The 17701-nt window shown below is 42.3% G+C and overlaps 1 protein-coding gene across 1 annotated transcript in view; it reads left to right on the top strand.

The window, feature by feature from the left end:
• SVOP (SV2 related protein homolog (rat)) overlaps nt 1-16682 on the top strand; it is a 21642-nt gene extending 4960 nt beyond the window's left edge. The window contains exons 3-16 of the mRNA XM_009880314.1: nt 159-244; nt 1033-1131; nt 3127-3198; nt 3422-3546; nt 6271-6334; nt 7579-7704; nt 8748-8876; nt 10211-10284; nt 10604-10680; nt 11799-11906; nt 13430-13541; nt 14807-14888; nt 15114-15203; nt 15908-16682. Coding sequence (XP_009878616.1) covers nt 159-244; nt 1033-1131; nt 3127-3198; nt 3422-3546; nt 6271-6334; nt 7579-7704; nt 8748-8876; nt 10211-10284; nt 10604-10680; nt 11799-11906; nt 13430-13541; nt 14807-14888; nt 15114-15203; nt 15908-16114 — 1451 coding nt within the window. The 3' untranslated portion in view covers nt 16115-16682. The remainder of the gene's footprint in view (nt 1-158; nt 245-1032; nt 1132-3126; nt 3199-3421; nt 3547-6270; nt 6335-7578; nt 7705-8747; nt 8877-10210; nt 10285-10603; nt 10681-11798; nt 11907-13429; nt 13542-14806; nt 14889-15113; nt 15204-15907) is intronic.
• The last annotated feature ends 1019 nt before the right edge of the window (nt 16683-17701 follow it).

Genomic DNA, 17701 nt, shown 5'->3' with positions numbered 1-17701 from the left:
AGCAGGAACTGTATGAAAGCTAAGTTGCTCTCTGTTATATATTTTGGATCTCAGTAGATTACCCAGTTAATAATTGCATTCACAGAAAATGCTGTCTCGAGGGATGGCTCATGCTAGGAAAGGAACACACTTCTGCACTAGAATTGTTTTCTTCCTAGATACTTTCATGGTGGAAGATGCGGTGGAAGCCATTGGATTTGGAAAGTTCCAGTGGAAGCTCTCTGTTATTACTGGATTAGCATGGGCAAGTAATTGTTATCAAGGTCAATTGCATGATCATCAGTTAGAGAATCTCAGTGATTTCAAATGGTGTAGCTGCTCTCCGTAGACAAAGAGTCTCCAAACAGATAATAGTACAATAAAGACGGAATTTTACTTGATATACAAAAATGGCAGCTGAAACTTTTTATGTGGGGGTAACAAATAACTGATTGATTTCTCTCTCTCTGAAGTTCTTATAAATCAGGGTTTGAAAAATCATTTTGATTCTCTACTTCAACTGCTTGTTTCAAATGGAAGGGGCACCAGGCTATTCCTACAGAAGCAGATCTCAGTTTTCATGCAGTGATTTTACCACATACATCCCATTAGCTACAGTCTCTGTTTTCTGTATTAGTCAGTATTACTGTAATCTTGATTTCAGGTGAAGAGCAACCCAGTACTTCTAGATTTAACCTTGATATCAAGAACAGAAAGACAGGCTTTGTTTTCACTTTTCTGCTATTTCTGAAGCACTATATGTTACATCTACTGTTTTAGGGTAACGATGTCCGGAGCCTGTACTCACTAGCTATCGTCTACATATAAGGTTACAATCTGACATGGTTTATATCCTAAGTCACTAGTGGAATTTGGTCTACAGATGATCTATCGATATATTTGATACAAATCCAGAGTTTCACCTACAGAGTGGGAATGGCACAGAGCCATTAGCCATTAACAAGGTTAATTTCAAGAAGGTGTATTATCCACTGCTATGTCAATCTAATTTTCTGACACTTACTTATTTTTGTTTCTTTTTTACCCTTCTAGATGGCAGATGCTATGGAAATGATGATTTTAAGTATCCTAGCTCCTCAGCTTCATTGTGAGTGGCGATTACCAAGCTGGCAGGTTGCATTGCTCACATCGGTAGGAAAAATAACTGACAGCTCCTGTATTCTGTAAGGTTTTTCCACTCGTTGTTATTTAGGCGTTATGCTTTATATCCCAAAGTTAAATCTGTTTGTGGCCTTTGCAGATTGCCTTTGGCTTGGAAGAATATAGGAGTCTTTTTTAAAAGCCGGAGCTTGAAGAAATGAAACTCAGTGAGAACTGAGGAAATTTTGCAAGTTTCAGGTTCAAAGTGTCATGTAATTTCCAGGAAAATATATGAATTGACTCAGACTCATCCTAAAATTCAAACCGTTTGGTGAATTAAAAAAAATGGATTGGCAAATTTTGACTATTTTTCTTGAAAATCTCTCTCCCCACATTTAAACTCACTTATACATAGACAGACTGGGAGCCGTGAGAGAGAGCAAGCAAGTGCTTTTTGAGGTGGATCTTCCAGTGATCTTTGCAAGCCGAGCTCTTACAATACCATGTCTAAGGATGGTGCTATGATGTTGGAAACATGCAATGTCTTTTGGGATAAGAAAACTAGTTTTGGGACACTTCTCTCAGCATATGCAACCGTTGTGTGGCATGCACTCCAACTCCTACATTTCCTTTAGCTTTTGATGCCATTTGTGGAGTTGTGTAAATTGGTCAAAATGCTTGGTAGATTTAAATCAGTTAAGATCATGTCCTTTCCTGTACCTGTGTGCAGCCAGCCCATCTGAAGGAGAGTCTTGTTCCTTCTTTCAGCTCAGCACAGTTATGTTCTTGGTGAGCAAAATCAGAAGGAGAAGGGGTCAGTGCACACGAGGCAAAAGCTTTGACAAACAGAACTGCTTCTAACCCCACTTACTGCTTGAGTATGCATTTCTTTCTCAGACAGAATTCCTGGGGTTTTAATGCGCTGATGGGGGAAAAACATGCTTGGGTTTTGCCATTACATTCATGGGGCAGGATTAAATTTCTCTCTCCATCTACAGAATAAACTATACTTTTTGGTCTCAGCTGTGAAAAGGGTACAGTATATTTTCTTTGACGCCTCAGTCTTTTTTCAGACTTTTCCAAAAGTTGTAAGATCGAATTTTATCTGCATTCAAAGCTGAGACAACCTGCTGAGAATGGCAATAAGAGACTGGAGGTGAGCTGGCTGAGCGTCAGCGCTGGGTTCCCAGAACACCTCTGTCTTGCAGATCTCAGGCAACACTGATCAGCTTTTATTCATGAGTATGTCCATTGGAACCAGAGAACTCAGCATGTTCCAGGGCTGAACTCACAGTGTGTATAATACCAGAGTGCACGTTCTAGTGTCAGACTGGTTTGTCACTGAATGGATCTTTTCATTGCAGAGCTGACTTGAGCAGTGCCTATTTGCTTCCCCTCTCCAACGCAGGCACTTGCTCCTCTCTCCACTTGCCTGTCCCCTCAGTAATGCTAATGCAACTCTCAGTGGGGCCTTGCTGTGAAGCAGTTGAAAGATTATTTTGTGGGTTATGAAAACCCTTCAGCTAAAAAAACCACAACTCAGAAACAGGAAAATCATTTCCATTTAGGGGCAAATTGTGCACTCCAGTCATTTCTTGTAATTAATTTTCTTACATTTATCAAAAGCTCAAAAATATTCATCACCAATCTAATTCAGTTCACAAATGAAAAGGTAAGATAAAGGTGAGGTGATGACAAGCAGCCTGGCAAGTACTGAAAATGGGCCCACTGCTGGCAGAAGCTGAGAGACCTTGGCTTGAACAGTCTGCTGACGCTCATTCGCATTCCCGGGCAATAGCAAATTCCCTTTCAAGTCAATGGAAGTGAAGTTAGTGACTTTTGAAAAATCCCACTATATGAATAATTATCTTTATTAGTCTCTACTGCAAAAGAACGATACCCAGAACACCTGGACATTTTGCTCTATTGTTAGAGCTGAAATTTTGTAGTTTCACTGTGAAGTTGTGTTTGTTCTCTTTGCTGTAACGTGGAAATTTTCCCCTGTCTTGTTGTTAAGGGGAAGATTTTTTTTCTGGTGTTTCATAGGTGGTGTTTGTGGGAATGATGTCCAGCTCCACCCTCTGGGGAAACATTTCAGACCAGTATGGGAGAAAAACAGTAAGTCTTCAGCTCCTATTAGAATATATTCTGTGATTTTCACAGTGTGGATGTTTCAGTGCGTGGTGGTCACAAATGTCATAGTCCACATGTATGAAGCAGAATTAAGCAGAGCCAGAATGGACCTCCCATGAAATAAAAGGAATTTGAGGCTCTACTTTACGTTTTGTTAATTTGAGTTACAGCAGAAACTCTTTTCCTGGCGCTTGTTCGTTAAATACAGGGCCTAAAGATCAGCGTGTTATGGACGCTCTACTATGGGATCCTGAGTGGTTTTGCACCAGTGTATAGCTGGATCTTGGTGCTGAGGGGCCTGGTGGGCTTTGGCATCGGAGGAGTACCTCAGTCGTAAGTAAATATTCACAAGTCCAAACTTTCTCTTTTCTAATTAGTTTTTTAAAAATGCTCATATCAAATTGAAGACATGCTTCTGTTCAATTGTCCCAAACCCATTTTTCTCTTAAGTATATTGGAACGAATATATTAAACTCTGAGAAGGTTTTGAGGATATCTAATATATCACTGAGGTGAATCAGATTTACAATTACTTTTATGTGAACAAGCTGGGTACCTAAATGTAGTGTGTTATGCGCCTGAAGTCCTTTCAAGCTTCTCTCATTGCCTCAGGTAAACCATGGTGATATTTTCCTCTTATTTAGAGGCCCAAAGAGCCCACCTAGACGTGGCTAAAACACAACAGAAAGCATTTTGTAGCTGTGCCTAAATCCTGCGTTGCTAGATTGTATTGGCAGAGTCCATGAGGGATGACATCTTCTTGTTTGCAAGATGGGTCATGACCTAAACACTCGCATTAGGGGTAGAGCGGAGCCCTGACTCCTGGGGGTTGTAAAACTGCAGATTATTCTTCAGTCAGAGCCTGAACTTTCACGTCTGAACCTGAGTTGGAATTCCAAAACCGCACAACCCAAAGCCGGAGCACTGAAGATATGTTGACAGCTCAGACACATTTCTACTAAGAAGGCAGCATGAGGATATTTCGCTATTACTGTGTCATTCCAGACACTGAAGAGGAGGATCTCTAAATTTTCCACCTGGAATAAAAAACTCTGCTCTAGGCTTTTAATTATAAATGTAAAGAGAAGAGTATAGCCATTCTCTCTCTGTGTAGTCTTTTATCCTTATTAATAATTGATAATTTGCCCCATGGAGGTGCTATTTCAGAGTAATCAGAGTCTAACTTTGATTGATGCCTCATAGACTTCATCACAAGGCAAGTCAATATCCTGTCTTTTCTATTGCCGTTCCCAGATAAAAGATTCAGAGCTGAGATGGAACAACACAGTATTATTAATTTTCTTTTACTGCTCTCCTGCCCACTTCTAGAAGCTGCACAAAAGCATAACATGCATGTAAAACAGGAGAGTCCGTAGCCTGCTGTGCATTGACCAACAGCGAGGCAGTTTCTGCCATGCAGTTCCAGCTGAGCACAACTGGAATGAGGCAGGAGAACCGCAAAGACAAAGCGTCGGAGTTAATAATGCCTCGTACTGCAAACACATATTAATGATGTTCCACAGAGCCCCAGTGGAACAGCTCCAGCACAGCTAGTGCCGCTTTACAGAGGGGCGATCACGCACAAAGGCTACGTGACTTAATGAGAGACAAAGAAGAGCCGGTTACAGAACTCAGAGTGGATTCCATTGCTGCTGAATCTGTTTCTTGTTCTAACTATAATAGTGATTCTTTTGACGGAGGAGTAAATGTGTATGAAGCAGGGAAAGTAGCTCCTTTATAATATCCTTAAGTAGGCTGTGCAACTTTGGATACGTGCGGCTGAATTTCAGTGCAATGACAGGGGTATCTTTATAATTGTAGTATTGTATTCTATAATGGGTATGAGAGAGAGAATTTTATGAAAGGTGCTATTTAAAAGAAAGCATCCGGCCATAATAAATTAACTGACTATAGCAGATATCCCTCTATCTATACGTATGTAGGAGCTGCACCTGAGAAGCTGTGGCCTTCTCTGGGAATTTTCTGCAAGATACTGTCTAATGCTGGGTATGACTATTCATCCACAGTGCCAACAAAGGACTCGCAAAGATATGGAGTATTCTCTTAAGAAAACACTTCTGTACAGCATTAATCAGGTCCTGTTTTCTGCTGTGATATATAGGGGATTGCTCTGCATTTCATTATGGGATTTTACTTCCTTCTCCTCTTAATTGCTGATTTAATATAATACCGTGTGCAACTTTGTACCCCAGTGAACTGAGTTCTGGGAGGCTACTTGGGGATCAATCCACCGTTTGTTAAGTTAGTAGGAGTTTTGTCACAAACATCAAAGCAAGCCTGAGGAGTTTAGAGGCAGGAACAGGATGAGTCAATGGAATGCAAACAGAGCAGCAGCAAAGAACAACAAGTCTTACCAGATGGTTTGAAGAAGAAAAGAGAGCCTTGACTGGCTGCTGGCCCTTGTGTTCATCCTCAGGAAGTACTCACAGCGAAGCTGTACCATTACTCTTTGGCACAGTCATGAAACAAAGACTCTTCAGAGTTAGACGATTTCTTTCTGAATTCCCACAATAAAAGAATGCAAATTGTTTTATAGCAGACCTTGGAAGTATTCACCTCTTGGAGAACTGAAAACTGGCGGAGTAGACCAATGTGAAATTCTCTGAGGCAGCTGTAAAGCCCTGAAGAAATACTTCACCCAGCAAGAGTTTGTGTTGAATGCTGATGGACCACACTGCAAATAACAGGCATACTGCCTGTCCCAGACCAGAGCAGGGTTGTGAAAACATATGCATCAAGAGCTGCTACCTCTAGCTAACAACTGCAGGGTTACAAAGTCACACGAAGAGAGCAAATTCTGTCCTCCATTGCAATGCTGAACTAAAGGGTTTTTTTTTCTGCTGTAGAAAGGGGAGCCTGAACCAGTGTCCGCAGTCTTGCTGACTCTGAGGGCTAGGAAGGGGTTTGCGTTACTGCTGTGGGTTTGGCGATTTTAATAAAAGGCAAACAAAAGGTTTGAACCTCTCTCATTGTGCTAACGTGGCATTTTTCTCAATGTGCTAACATGACATTTTTCTCAATGTTCACTCTTTACAGGGTAACCTTATATGCTGAATTCCTTCCAATGAAAGCCAGAGCAAAATGCATTTTATTAATAGAGGTGAGCGCTGTAGCGATGCGTACTGGTCCCTAGAGGGACAAATTCTGCTGGTGGTTCCATCCATTCAATCCTGCTGACTAGAAATCTCACACATAGCTGCACTCAAATCTTGATTGTCCGAGTTTCTGTGGAGCTGAGGTTACCCCATACGCTAGTATTAACTCACTCGGGTCCCAAACCAGCATAATGCATTTGGGAATCGCTCCACTCTTTTTGGTGAATCTGCCTTTTTAGACATTAACTTGCATCCAGTGCTGCGTAAGTTCCTGCTGGTCGCACAAGGGGGGCCCTTTGGGTGTCACCTAATTTCATGGTGAAATTAATTTGCAACTTGGTAACGGATAGTGGAGAACTGGCTGTTCAGTAAACGCAGGGCTAAATTCAGGTCCCCATATTCAATCCAAATGTATCAAAGTCACAGAGAGCAGAATTTTGCCCTATAAATATTTTAATGGATGGTTGAAGGGTCAGAGAACAGGACTATTACTTGTCTGCATCAGTCAGTTTGGAAGGAGCGTCCTTGTGGAAAACCTCAGCAAACTGAAACAGCTTCTCAATGCAAAACCCATCTTCTAAGATAACTGCTGGCTAGTCCTACATTCCGTTGATTAATCTTTCGTAGAGTTCAGCAGACGAATGAATTCTTTCTGTGTTACTTTTGTTATGCCACAGTTTGGCTGTCTCTGAGCAACCCCGGGTTAGAAATATATTAAATAATGAGCTAAGTGGATTCATAATCCAAAGGAGAATAATTCTGTATGGGTAGGATATGCAAGAGGATGCCAGCTCCATTATTTGCTAAGAAGGTGTCAATCCCTTCTTTCATCTACAGGCCAAACGCTGTGGCTTTGGTAGCTTATTTTCGGCAAGGAAACCAAATACCGTAAATCTCACGGTGGTAGCTGGGAATAATACTCATAGAAGGATATATTAATAGTAATTTTGTTTAAGAGACACCATGTGATGAGCCTATTCCTTATGAGAAGCTACCTACAGTTAAACATGAGTGTCTAGAGAAAGGTGATATTAAGTTTTCAGAACTGAACATTTAAACTCCTGCAACATTGGAACAAAACCCCTTAAAATGTCTGGACTCTATTTCCATACGGTGGTGATTATGTGAAGCGTCTCTGGCATTTCTCTCTCCAGCTGTCCCTAGAGAGCACGTCTTGGAATGTTACGAAGGAGAAGGCCTTAAGAGCACTCTTATTCTCATTCGTGACTGTTTCTTTTCCCTTTGCCAGGTCTTTTGGGCCATTGGGACTGTGTTTGAAGTCCTTCTAGCAGTGGTGGTGATGCCCACTCTTGGCTGGCGGTGGCTTCTCGTTCTTTCTGCCCTCCCACTCTTGCTCTTCGCTGTCCTATGTTTTGTAGGTATTCTTTCAAAACAAATGTATGTTCCCTCAATCTACCGCTTCTCTGCCTGATTCTTTAACCCAATTGAAGGAAATCCTGACGGTTTTGAGCTCTCTGTTGGTGTCTTCTTTGAAACATTTGAAATAATGACAAAAATGCTGTTGTTTCAACAGGGTGCTAGTAAAAACATTCCAGCGAGAGCTGTGTTTATGTGACTGTAATTGCTGGAGGACAATGGTGGGCTGGAATTTTGTGAAACCAAATCAGGCCTGGAAATCTCTCCAATTTAATGACTTTGTTTCAACTAAGCTCAGTGGAATCAACATTTTATTAAATAGCTGTTGCTATTTCCCTGATTGCTCTTTAGATTTTTAAATTATTTCATCAAAATCATGGCTTTTATAATTACTGACCACTTAAAAATCCACCCGAATCAGGGTAAAATCAGCATAGTGCAGGTCAGATTCTAAAATAAGATGTATAGGAGTTAAACCTGAGCTTCAGTGCACTATTAGGTAATATATTTGTCAGTCACCCAGTCTTCTCAAAGATATATGTCCCTGTCAGGTTGTTTAGCAGCTCTTATTATTCTTTAGTCACTGTCATTGTTTTTCAGGAATACCTCCAGTTATACAGGTGCTAACTGGGCTTCTTTTTAAAAGGAGCTTAAAAATGCAAATTTTGGAGTGCCTAGAGCATCTTGTTATCTGCCCTGGATGCTTTGCTTTCCCTGCTGAGAAGGTATAATGTAAAGAGCCTGCAAAGATGCCTAACATTTCTCCAGAATAAACCCAAGATAACAGAAGGGAAAGATTTTAGCCTGAAGTTCTGACTTTATGGTGAAAGTGGGGTTTTGCAGTTCCTTAAAGCCAAATGAGGAGTTTGGCAGAAAGATGGTTCTCTGAATTCTTAAAGATTAGTTCTGCAGTCCTTTCTTGTGTGAGTAGTCTGTTGGAGTCACTGAGATTTCCCACTGTAAGCCCACAAAAAAATCCCCGTATTTTTTATTGCTGTGTTTTTGACATCGTTGTGCATGTGCTCTGCTTTGCTCTCTTAGTGGCTGCCAGAAAGTGCCCGGTATGATGTGTTATCTGGAAATCAAGAAAAAGCAATCGCCACTTTAAAGCGGATAGCAACAGAGAATGGAGCTCCAATGCCTTTGGGAAAATTAATTATTTCCAGACAGGTATGTACAGGTAACAGGCACATTAGTAATGTGGGGTACAATGAAACTGGGCTACATTCATATGAGTTTTTATAAGCAAATAATCAATGTTAAGTTTAATTTTAATGTCTCAACTAGTAGTAAAAAAATGAGAGATGGTCATATATGGCTCTTTCACAGTAAGGAAGAGTTAGTTTCTCATTTTTATTTACATGAAAATCCTGAAAGTGAAAAGGACCTTTATTGTGGGCATTAATGTTATTTAACCTCACACTAAGACCCTATTATTAAAGAAAATCAAGCCTTGAAGCTACTGAAGAACTCAGATCAGAACTCACGAGACAAGATGGTATTTGACTCTTTAGCTGTACCTCATTTTTAATCTAATCCTGATTTTCTGGAGTGGGAAAGCTGTGAGCTCCTATTCAGTCCTAATGCATGGAGAAATTCAGGCTGTTACTTCTGAGCTGCCTATTACTGTATGAATTGCACTGGATTTTTTTTTTTTTTATTTCAGCTTTACATGGCCAACTTTTCAGCAGCCCTGTCAACATGTATAGCAGCTCTGCATTTACAGAACAAAGAGCAGACTTTTATAAGAAAAGGAAGTTAGAAAGCCAGCAAGGAGGGACAGCAGAGGGAGACTTGTAGATTTGAACAGCAGCAAAACTGTAAAGTTAGGCAGGAGCCTGTTGGTAATGGCAGCATCCTACTAATGAGAGATGGAGGTTTGATTTTCTAAGGTTCTGATCAGTGAGGATTTGAGCTCTTGTTCATTTCACAAATATTTGGTTCAGTCGGGGTAATGCTCTCTCAAGTTTTGGATGGTTTTGTTTTCAGGGTGGGGTGGGAAAGTACTTTTCCTTAACCACAAGTTTATGTGCTGAGCCCTCCACTCTCTCTCTCTAAGAACCACACAGTTTACAAAGGGTCTGCTTGTAGTCCCTGAGTAGATCCGAATCCCTGAGGGGCTGCTGTAATTTCGAGGAGCTGTCTGTGGGCCACATGAATCGTGTGCCACCTGTGGACTGGCAGTTCTGCTCTACCTCTTTTCAGCCCCACCTCATTCTGACAGTTTCTCACCTCCCTCCTGGAGGAGTAGTGTGCTCTGTGCGTGAACTGGTTTTGATAACGTTATGCTCCTGGAGAATTCCCCTTGGCAGAGGAATTCTTTACTTGCATCCCCACTCCAGTGTGACTCCTACAACCTGAAGAGCCCTCAGCTGAAAGCAAACGCTCATCCTAGGATATAGCACATAGTAGTGTGTATTGTATTGTCCCTTACCCCTCTGCATCCTCCAGTCCAGGACCAGTGAGTGCCCTCTGATCATCTGACTTCCGCTTGTTTTCAACAGGAAGACCGAGGAAAAATGAGGGACCTTTTTACACCCCATTTTAGATGGACCACGTTGTTACTCTGGTTTATATGGTAAGAGGAAATATCAATGGTTCAGTGCCAGCACGATTCTAAATGTTTTTTAATGGAGGTGTTTTACAATATCACTAAAATACAGCAACTTCCTCCTCAAAAAAAACCCAACCCAACCTGTATTGATTTGTAATTTATTAAACCACGCAATCACTAGCGTTCTCAATCTAATTGCCCTTTCATTTTGGAAACGCTGATAGGAAATAGCTTTGAGGGAGCACTTAGTGGAAGTCATCACCCAGTGGGTTCAATTTTGATTCACGTTGTTTACTACAGGTTTGACCGGCTGAGACTTCCTCTCTCATTTTCTTCCTTGCAGGTTTTCCAATGCTTTTTCATATTATGGGTTAGTTTTATTAACTACAGAGTTCTTCCAAGCAGGAGACGTCTGCAGCAGTGAGTAATAATCCATTTTTTCTTTTTAAATATACCCTGTTAAGTGGTGGAATATCTTTTATTAGATCACCTTCTGCTATTACTTTGGAAAGGACTGTGGCTGCCGGCCTGAATTTTAAGGCATCCGCTTAAAGGGTTACTTATTTTAAACATTTTTGATAGACTGTTCCTCATCTCCTGCACAATGAGGAGAGGTCCTGTAGTGTCTCTGAGCCCAAAATGTAAAACAGCAAGACAACCTTCAAGGGAGTCCTGTTAGAAAAAGTATCTGTTCTTCTTGAGAAAAAAGTGATTGAATAAATGTAAGTTTCCAGATTTGACAGGGCCTAATTAGTTCTGAGATAGAGATTGCTGCTGCTGTGGAGCTCCCAGGCTCTCAAGATGTGAAGACCTGCTGAGAAAAAGAAGATAATGGTGGGAAACCATTGCCCTTTTTGTTGCAAATTTTTGTATAAAAAAAAAAAAAGTGCTTTGACCGCATTAAGAAGAGGCTTGAAAAGTGTGACTCCCTAGGGGGGGCATGATTGTATTCAGAACACTTGTAATTAGTGAAAACTGTCTGATAGTTGGAAAATTATAGGAAGAAAATGGATAGTATTGGGATAAGACACAAATCCCAAGCTTGTACGACAGTGTATTAGCTATTACAGAGGTCTAACTCTGGTTAGCCTCCACAAAGGAGCGTGCATCCGTTAAAAATCCTTGTTTTTACAAGGATACGGTATTATTCAGTCTTCTCAAAGTATAGATGAAGTGTTAGTATCCCAATTTACATAGGGAGAAACTGAATTATTGATATTAATTCTGTTCACTGTCATGAGCCCTGGACTGAAAAATGACTAAGCCTGTACAGCTGGTAAGGAAGTGTATTCATTCTGATAGCGATGGTTGCAGAGGTAAGACATCCTGCCACAAATAAGGTTATAAACTGTTCAGTTTCAGCTGTATCATCCAGGTAGAGCGTACCTGCTGTGCGGCAGGGTCTTTTCAGTACATCCCTTCTATTGGTTTCAGCAGAAAGAGTGATAAAGACATAGCAGGAGTAAAGGAAGGTAAGCAGAGAAGAGGTTACCTAAAATATATTAAATTTTGGGTTTTTTTTCTTTTTCCTCCCACAGTATCCAGTAGAAGGAAAGAAGTTAAAGCAAAGTGCAGCCTGACCTGTGAGTATCTGACAGAGGAAGACTACACCGATCTGCTCTGGACAACCCTGTCAGAATTCCCTGGTAAGTGGCAATAAGAAGCTCCAGTTTTTCACTGCCGGTGGCTCCGTGTGATTGGAATGGGCTCTGGTAGGAGCAATGAAATGGGCTCTTCGGTCTGGCCTAATGCATTTCCCGCAGCGCTGGAGCTCCTTGCTTAGACTACTTGATGTATGCAGTACACACAGTAGCTGTAGCTCTCTTCACTGCCCATGTGATCGCTACAGATAAAAATCACTAGTAATTGCTTTGTGACGCTATAATGGCCCATCTGACTATGGATTCTATCCAAGCAACGTATTAGGCATTCAGGGGAAGAGTAACAATTAAATCAAAGGGGCACAATCACTTGAACTTTTATCTGTAAATGACTTTCCAGAACTATTTTAAAAGGATCGTGGGTATAGTGAGTCAATGGAGACCTTGGTCCCAAAAGCTCTGTGTCCAGCCTCAGCCATGATTTCCAGGCGATTTCAGTGAGTTTCAATGAACAGTCTGACACAGTACAGGCAAGATAGTATGTTATAGCTGTCCTTTCTTCAGATGTAGAAGGTGATCTCTCAGTATTAATCTGTTTGAAATAATACTGTGAGGCAGTGGTCAGGTTATTTTCACTGCTCTAGATTATAATTTCAAGGACAAATGCTCAAAGAGAAGCCATTTAATTGGTGAAAAGTCGTAAGTCTACGATTGATAAATACGCAAAGTCGCTACCTTATAGGAGGGCTGTCCTGCATAACAGACATTCTGGGAAGGATGTCAGTGTACAGGGGACAGAAAAGAGAGATGGTAATCTTGGACTGATACTGTAGCTGGAAGGACTGATTTGATCCTGACACATACTAAGGTAGGAGTAAGAAATATTAACAGGGATACCTCTGAATATGACACTGGCAACTCTGATGCTTGAATAATCCCCGCTCTTGCTAGACATCGGCTTTTAAAAGGATCTGGAAAAGTTGCATAGGAGGGAAGACTTAATATTGTGAGACTTGCAGAGCTTGAGCTATTTCCTTTATCGAAGAGCAGGTGAGAAATAATTTGACGGCAGCATATAAATAACGCAATGGAAAGAAAATGTTAAGTTCTAGAGAGCCCTTAAATCTACCAATAGGAGGATTAGCAGGGAACAATGGTCAGAAGTTGAACAAAAGATATTCCAATGAGACATAAGGCAGGCATTTTTAGCATTCATATTGGTAACCACTGCAAAAATCAGTGGTTAAGAGATGTCAGAGCTGTTTGCTCGCTCCTACGTCAGTGTGCAGCCCCTGAGTGCGTGGGCACGTGGATGTGTGGACCAGTGGGGCTGTGAACATGAAGCAAAGACTCACCAGCTGGGACACAGGACGTCTGTCTCCACGTGACACCACGTGTGGCTAGGGCAGTCCATCCTACACCCCTGTCTGATGCCTCTGTCAGCAAAGTATTGTAAAGAAAGAGAGAACAAAATTTCAAATCTAAATAACCCAGCCTAGGTTAAAAGCGAGCTGCTGCAGCCTCCACCTTTGCTCAATTCCCACCAGTCAACTTGTCTCCTTCTACAGGTGTGTTAGTAACACTATGGATTATTGATCGGATAGGCCGCAAGAAAACCATGGCCCTGTCCTTTTTTGTCTTCTCGTTTTGCAGTCTTCTGCTGTTTCTCTGCGTTGGAAGGTAAGTAAAACATGGTAAACGACTGGTATATCTGATTCATCCATGTTCTCTTGATTATGGCAGGAGAACTGGAAGTGGTGGTTTGAAAAGCCATAAGATGGTCATGTTCAACTGGAGAAAGAATTAAGGATGGTGTTAGGTTTTCTCGCCAGAGTTTGGAAGGAAACTAAAAGAAGCAGGAGAGGAGAAATGTCTCACTATAATTTTGTGGGCAGAACAATCCAAATGGGAAAATAAGAGCTCGTGTCTGAGTAGGAGGTAACCTTTGGACAATTTTTGAATCAGATCTGATGTCATGAGCCTCGGTAGCTGTTTCATGTACTGCTTTCTGCCATTCATTACCTGTGTTTCCCCAGGCTGACTGTCCCGGGGCAGCACTTCATAACCAAGCCCAGTCTCTGCCTCCCATTCAGCTGCTCGGACTGATTCACTTGTCACGGGCTCTTGGTGGCCGAAATGCTGTGGCACAGTCACAAGAGAAGCAGTAGACACAGACTGGCACAACCCCAAAGTTGTGTACAGTGCGGCTGGCGGAGCCTGATGCTGGTGTTGCATGGGGCCCGACTTCCAAAAGAACGTGGGCTCACATTTTGGGATTGTTCAGCGTCTGTGCTTTATGCAGATTTTCCAAAGAACGAGTCAGTTGGCAGCTCTGCCCTTGAATCCTAACGGTACCAAATTTCCAGCTGAGCTCCTAGAGTCTGCCTCTGACTGCGTCTGGCCTTCATGCCACGTGCGTGTGACAATGTCTGTACCTTGGGGCTGACGAACAAGGAAATGGCCTAACAGCCAGAGGAGAGCTCTCGGAGTTTAAACCTTTTCAGGCACGGTAAAAAACCTTATAGTACAGAAACCTTGTAATAAGAAATTGTAAATATGCAGGTGGTATGTAGCTTCACGTCTTTTAAACAGGAAAGCTGCACCCTCATCTCCTTCTCGTGTGTGCCGTTTTTTTATTAGCCCCATTCTTAACGTGAAATACATTTTTCTTATTTAGATAAGCTTAGGCATTTGCTGATTATTTCAATAGGCCACAGCTGTCGGTTGGAATGAGCATACTTAGAAAACTGATGTGATTGTGGGAATGCAGATTGTTTGGCATCATTGTTGTATTAAAGGTCCAGAAAAAATACAAAGGGTTCATTAAAAAAACCCCAAAAGAAATCGTTCTAACGATTTAGCATTTTTATTGCACTTGCCTCCAAGCTAAACAAACAGATTGTACAGAACAATCCCAAACACTGCTCTCCTTTTTATTCTCACAGAAATGTTCTTACTGTGCTGCTCTTCATTGCAAGAGCTTTTATTTCAGGAGGATTTCAGGCTGCTTATGTTTACACTCCTGAGGTAAGGAGGTTGTTTTTGTAATGAGAATATTTAAGGGGAGTGAGAACATGGTGGGAAAGTCCTTTTTATGACCTCTTCACAAGGGACCTTACCCCAGATATAAGTCGATGATCTCATTGTCTAACAGAACTTGCTGTAGTACCACTTATGAATTTCCATTGATTTAGGAGACTAGAGGGAAGAGAACTTCCCACTAGGGTTAACGGACTGATGCTTTGTTGACAGGTTTATCCAACAGCCACACGTGCTTTGGGCCTGGGAACGTGCAGTGGAATGGCTAGAGTGGGAGCCCTCATAACCCCGTTCATTGCACAGGTAAAATCCCTTCTCCTGCGACTGAAGGCACAGGAAGGTGATGGAGAACTTGCTTTTCTGCTGTAAGGGCCAAACCAAGGGCAATCTGTACAGGGTGTATTGAAGGAGGGTTGTTGTTGCCTGTTCCTGGAGGAGAGTTCAGGTTCATCTCTGAATTTACCTCTTGCTTTGGAGGTCCGTATGATGGGGGATGAATAACCAAGAAGCAGGCTGGATTTGAGGGCGCCTTGGAACCCACCACCTGGAGACGGGATTTGGGAGAGGCAAGGAGTTTCTGCGTGTGGTGCATTGCCACCTTTCTCTTGAGATCCCAGGCTGCGGTCCTGGAGGATGCAAACCTTAAGGGCACGTGGAAGGAGCTAGGCAGGGAGGTTGGGGGAGGCAGGCTCCACGGGGACAGGGCTCAGAAGACTGTGTGAGGACCAGTGGCTCTGCAGAGCGCGAGGTAGAAAACTTGTGATTTGCTTAAGTCTTGTCATATACATAAGGGCGGCAGCACCTCGTGGCACTTGTAGTCCAGACTGTTTTGTCCATGTTCAGTAGCGCTGTATCATCACTGAGGAACGAAATTGTGCAGCAGTGCATGTTAAACACTTTTTTCCCAATACTGTAATTAAAATTTCTACTGCTACATTAGTATTTATATTTCTTTCTGTGAGAAGGCTCAGGAATAGTATTCTGTGTTTTCTGCCCTCTTTCTGCAGGTGATGTTGGAATCTTCAGTCTATTTAACGCTGGTAGTTTACAGTGGATGTTGCCTGCTGGCCGCTGTGGCTTCCTGCTTCTTGCCCATTGAAACTAAAGGTCGTGGCTTACAGGAGTCCAGCCACAGAGAATGGGGCCAGGAGATGGTTGGGAGAGGATCTCATTCCCCGGGGGTCACCAGGTCAAACTCCGGATCACAGGAATGATGGGACTTGGAACCTGCTGAAAGAATGAATGGTATGAGCAAGATCTCTTTCACAAAAAAAATCCAACCCTGAAGCGTAGAAAGCTGACCATACCGTCACTGCCAATGTCATGTGTCAAACTGCAGGAACTTTTGGGTTGAACCTAAGCAAATTGTGTCTCTGCTGCTCTTTGCTCACACTCATAAAAACTTTACTTCTGTATTGAGAGGCGTTTGATCCAGTTATCATTTGGAGTTTAGCAGGAAGGGTTTTTCTTAAGTCCGTTGTGCTTGCATGGTCAGCTCTTCAGCTTAAAATGTCCCGTGTCAAGCAAATAGCTAACTGAATGCAACTCAGTATAAGCTGTAATTAAAATAATGTACTCTTGATGCCTAAAAACAAAAGATTAATATTTATTGTGTACCTGGCGTAGCACAGGGTGGATTCCATACACTACAGAGTAGGTTTTATGAATTAGATGCCTGCCTTGCACTTTTTAGCCATCAACAACCACAACGACGACAAAATGTGGTAACGGCAAATCAACCAACGCTTTCTAGTTCCCTTGCTTCTGGGTTCTGTTCCTTGAGAATTAATGGGCACTGATTGCTTGGAAATGATTTTCTGAATGTTTCTCTCATCCCTGGCAGGTAGTTTGAGTCAGTGAGGAGTGGTATTTGTTGCAGAGATGGAACCTTACATAAGAAACATAAATCCTTCTGGTTTGGAGCAGAATTTTACTTTTCTAACATTGCCAGAATCGTTGGGCAGTCTGTCTGTTGCTTGGTGAAGACTGCTTCAGCTGTACTGGTGTCTCTTTGTGTGTGGAGATGCACGCTGTGGTTTTCTGCATGGGTCCGGGTATGTTTCTGCTCAGTTCGCCTAAGTATGTCCTCACGGTGGTGTAGCCAAAACCTTTGATAAAAATGCCTCAAGTCTCAACAGCTGCGTGTCGCAGTTTGGATGGAGCAGCTTTCAGGTGTCTCCCAACAGAAGCTTGGCCTCCTGACAGCTGGGCAGAACTTTTCCATAGCTGCTGATTGTACCTTGACTGTAACGTCAAGCTGGTGACGAAGGAATGTAGCTGGCGTCGTGTCGTAAACGAACAAAAATCACGGGAAGAGCCGAACTGCAGTCATCCTTAGACGAGGAACTTCACTCCTTCAGATGTCGCTCCTCGAGGCTGATGAATCTGCTCTTGTCGGGGAACGTAACAGAGTTCGGGTGAGGATAAGTTTGTCTTGTTTGTCAGAAATCTGTCACTGTGCAGGAAGTCAGATTTCAGAGTCTGTGGATGTGCAGCGGGGAAACGCGTAAGGAAGCTGAGACGTGTCTCATCCCTGTCTCAGTCTGTTTTCAGGATTCCAGACTGGAACACAGAACCAAATGTAAGTGAGATGGACTACATGCTAATCACTAGGCTGTGGGAAGCAATACATTTTTATAGTATGTGTGGTCGGTTGTCTCACGTTAACGTAGGTAAGCGTGCAACAAACTTTTGCACAGTAGAATATTTAAGTATTCCTTTCTGGCCCCTTTTCTGTGGGGCGAGAATAGGTCACTGAGTCCGTGTTTGGGTGCAATACCAATGAACACAGTTGGGGTTCA

This window comes from Charadrius vociferus, unplaced genomic scaffold (assembly GCF_000708025.1).
Source record: "Charadrius vociferus isolate BGI_N301 unplaced genomic scaffold, ASM70802v2 scaffold332, whole genome shotgun sequence".
NCBI lineage: Eukaryota > Metazoa > Chordata > Aves > Charadriiformes > Charadriidae > Charadrius > Charadrius vociferus.
Note: the sequence above shows the minus strand (reverse complement) of the source record. Positions and strands in the feature narration are given on the sequence as shown.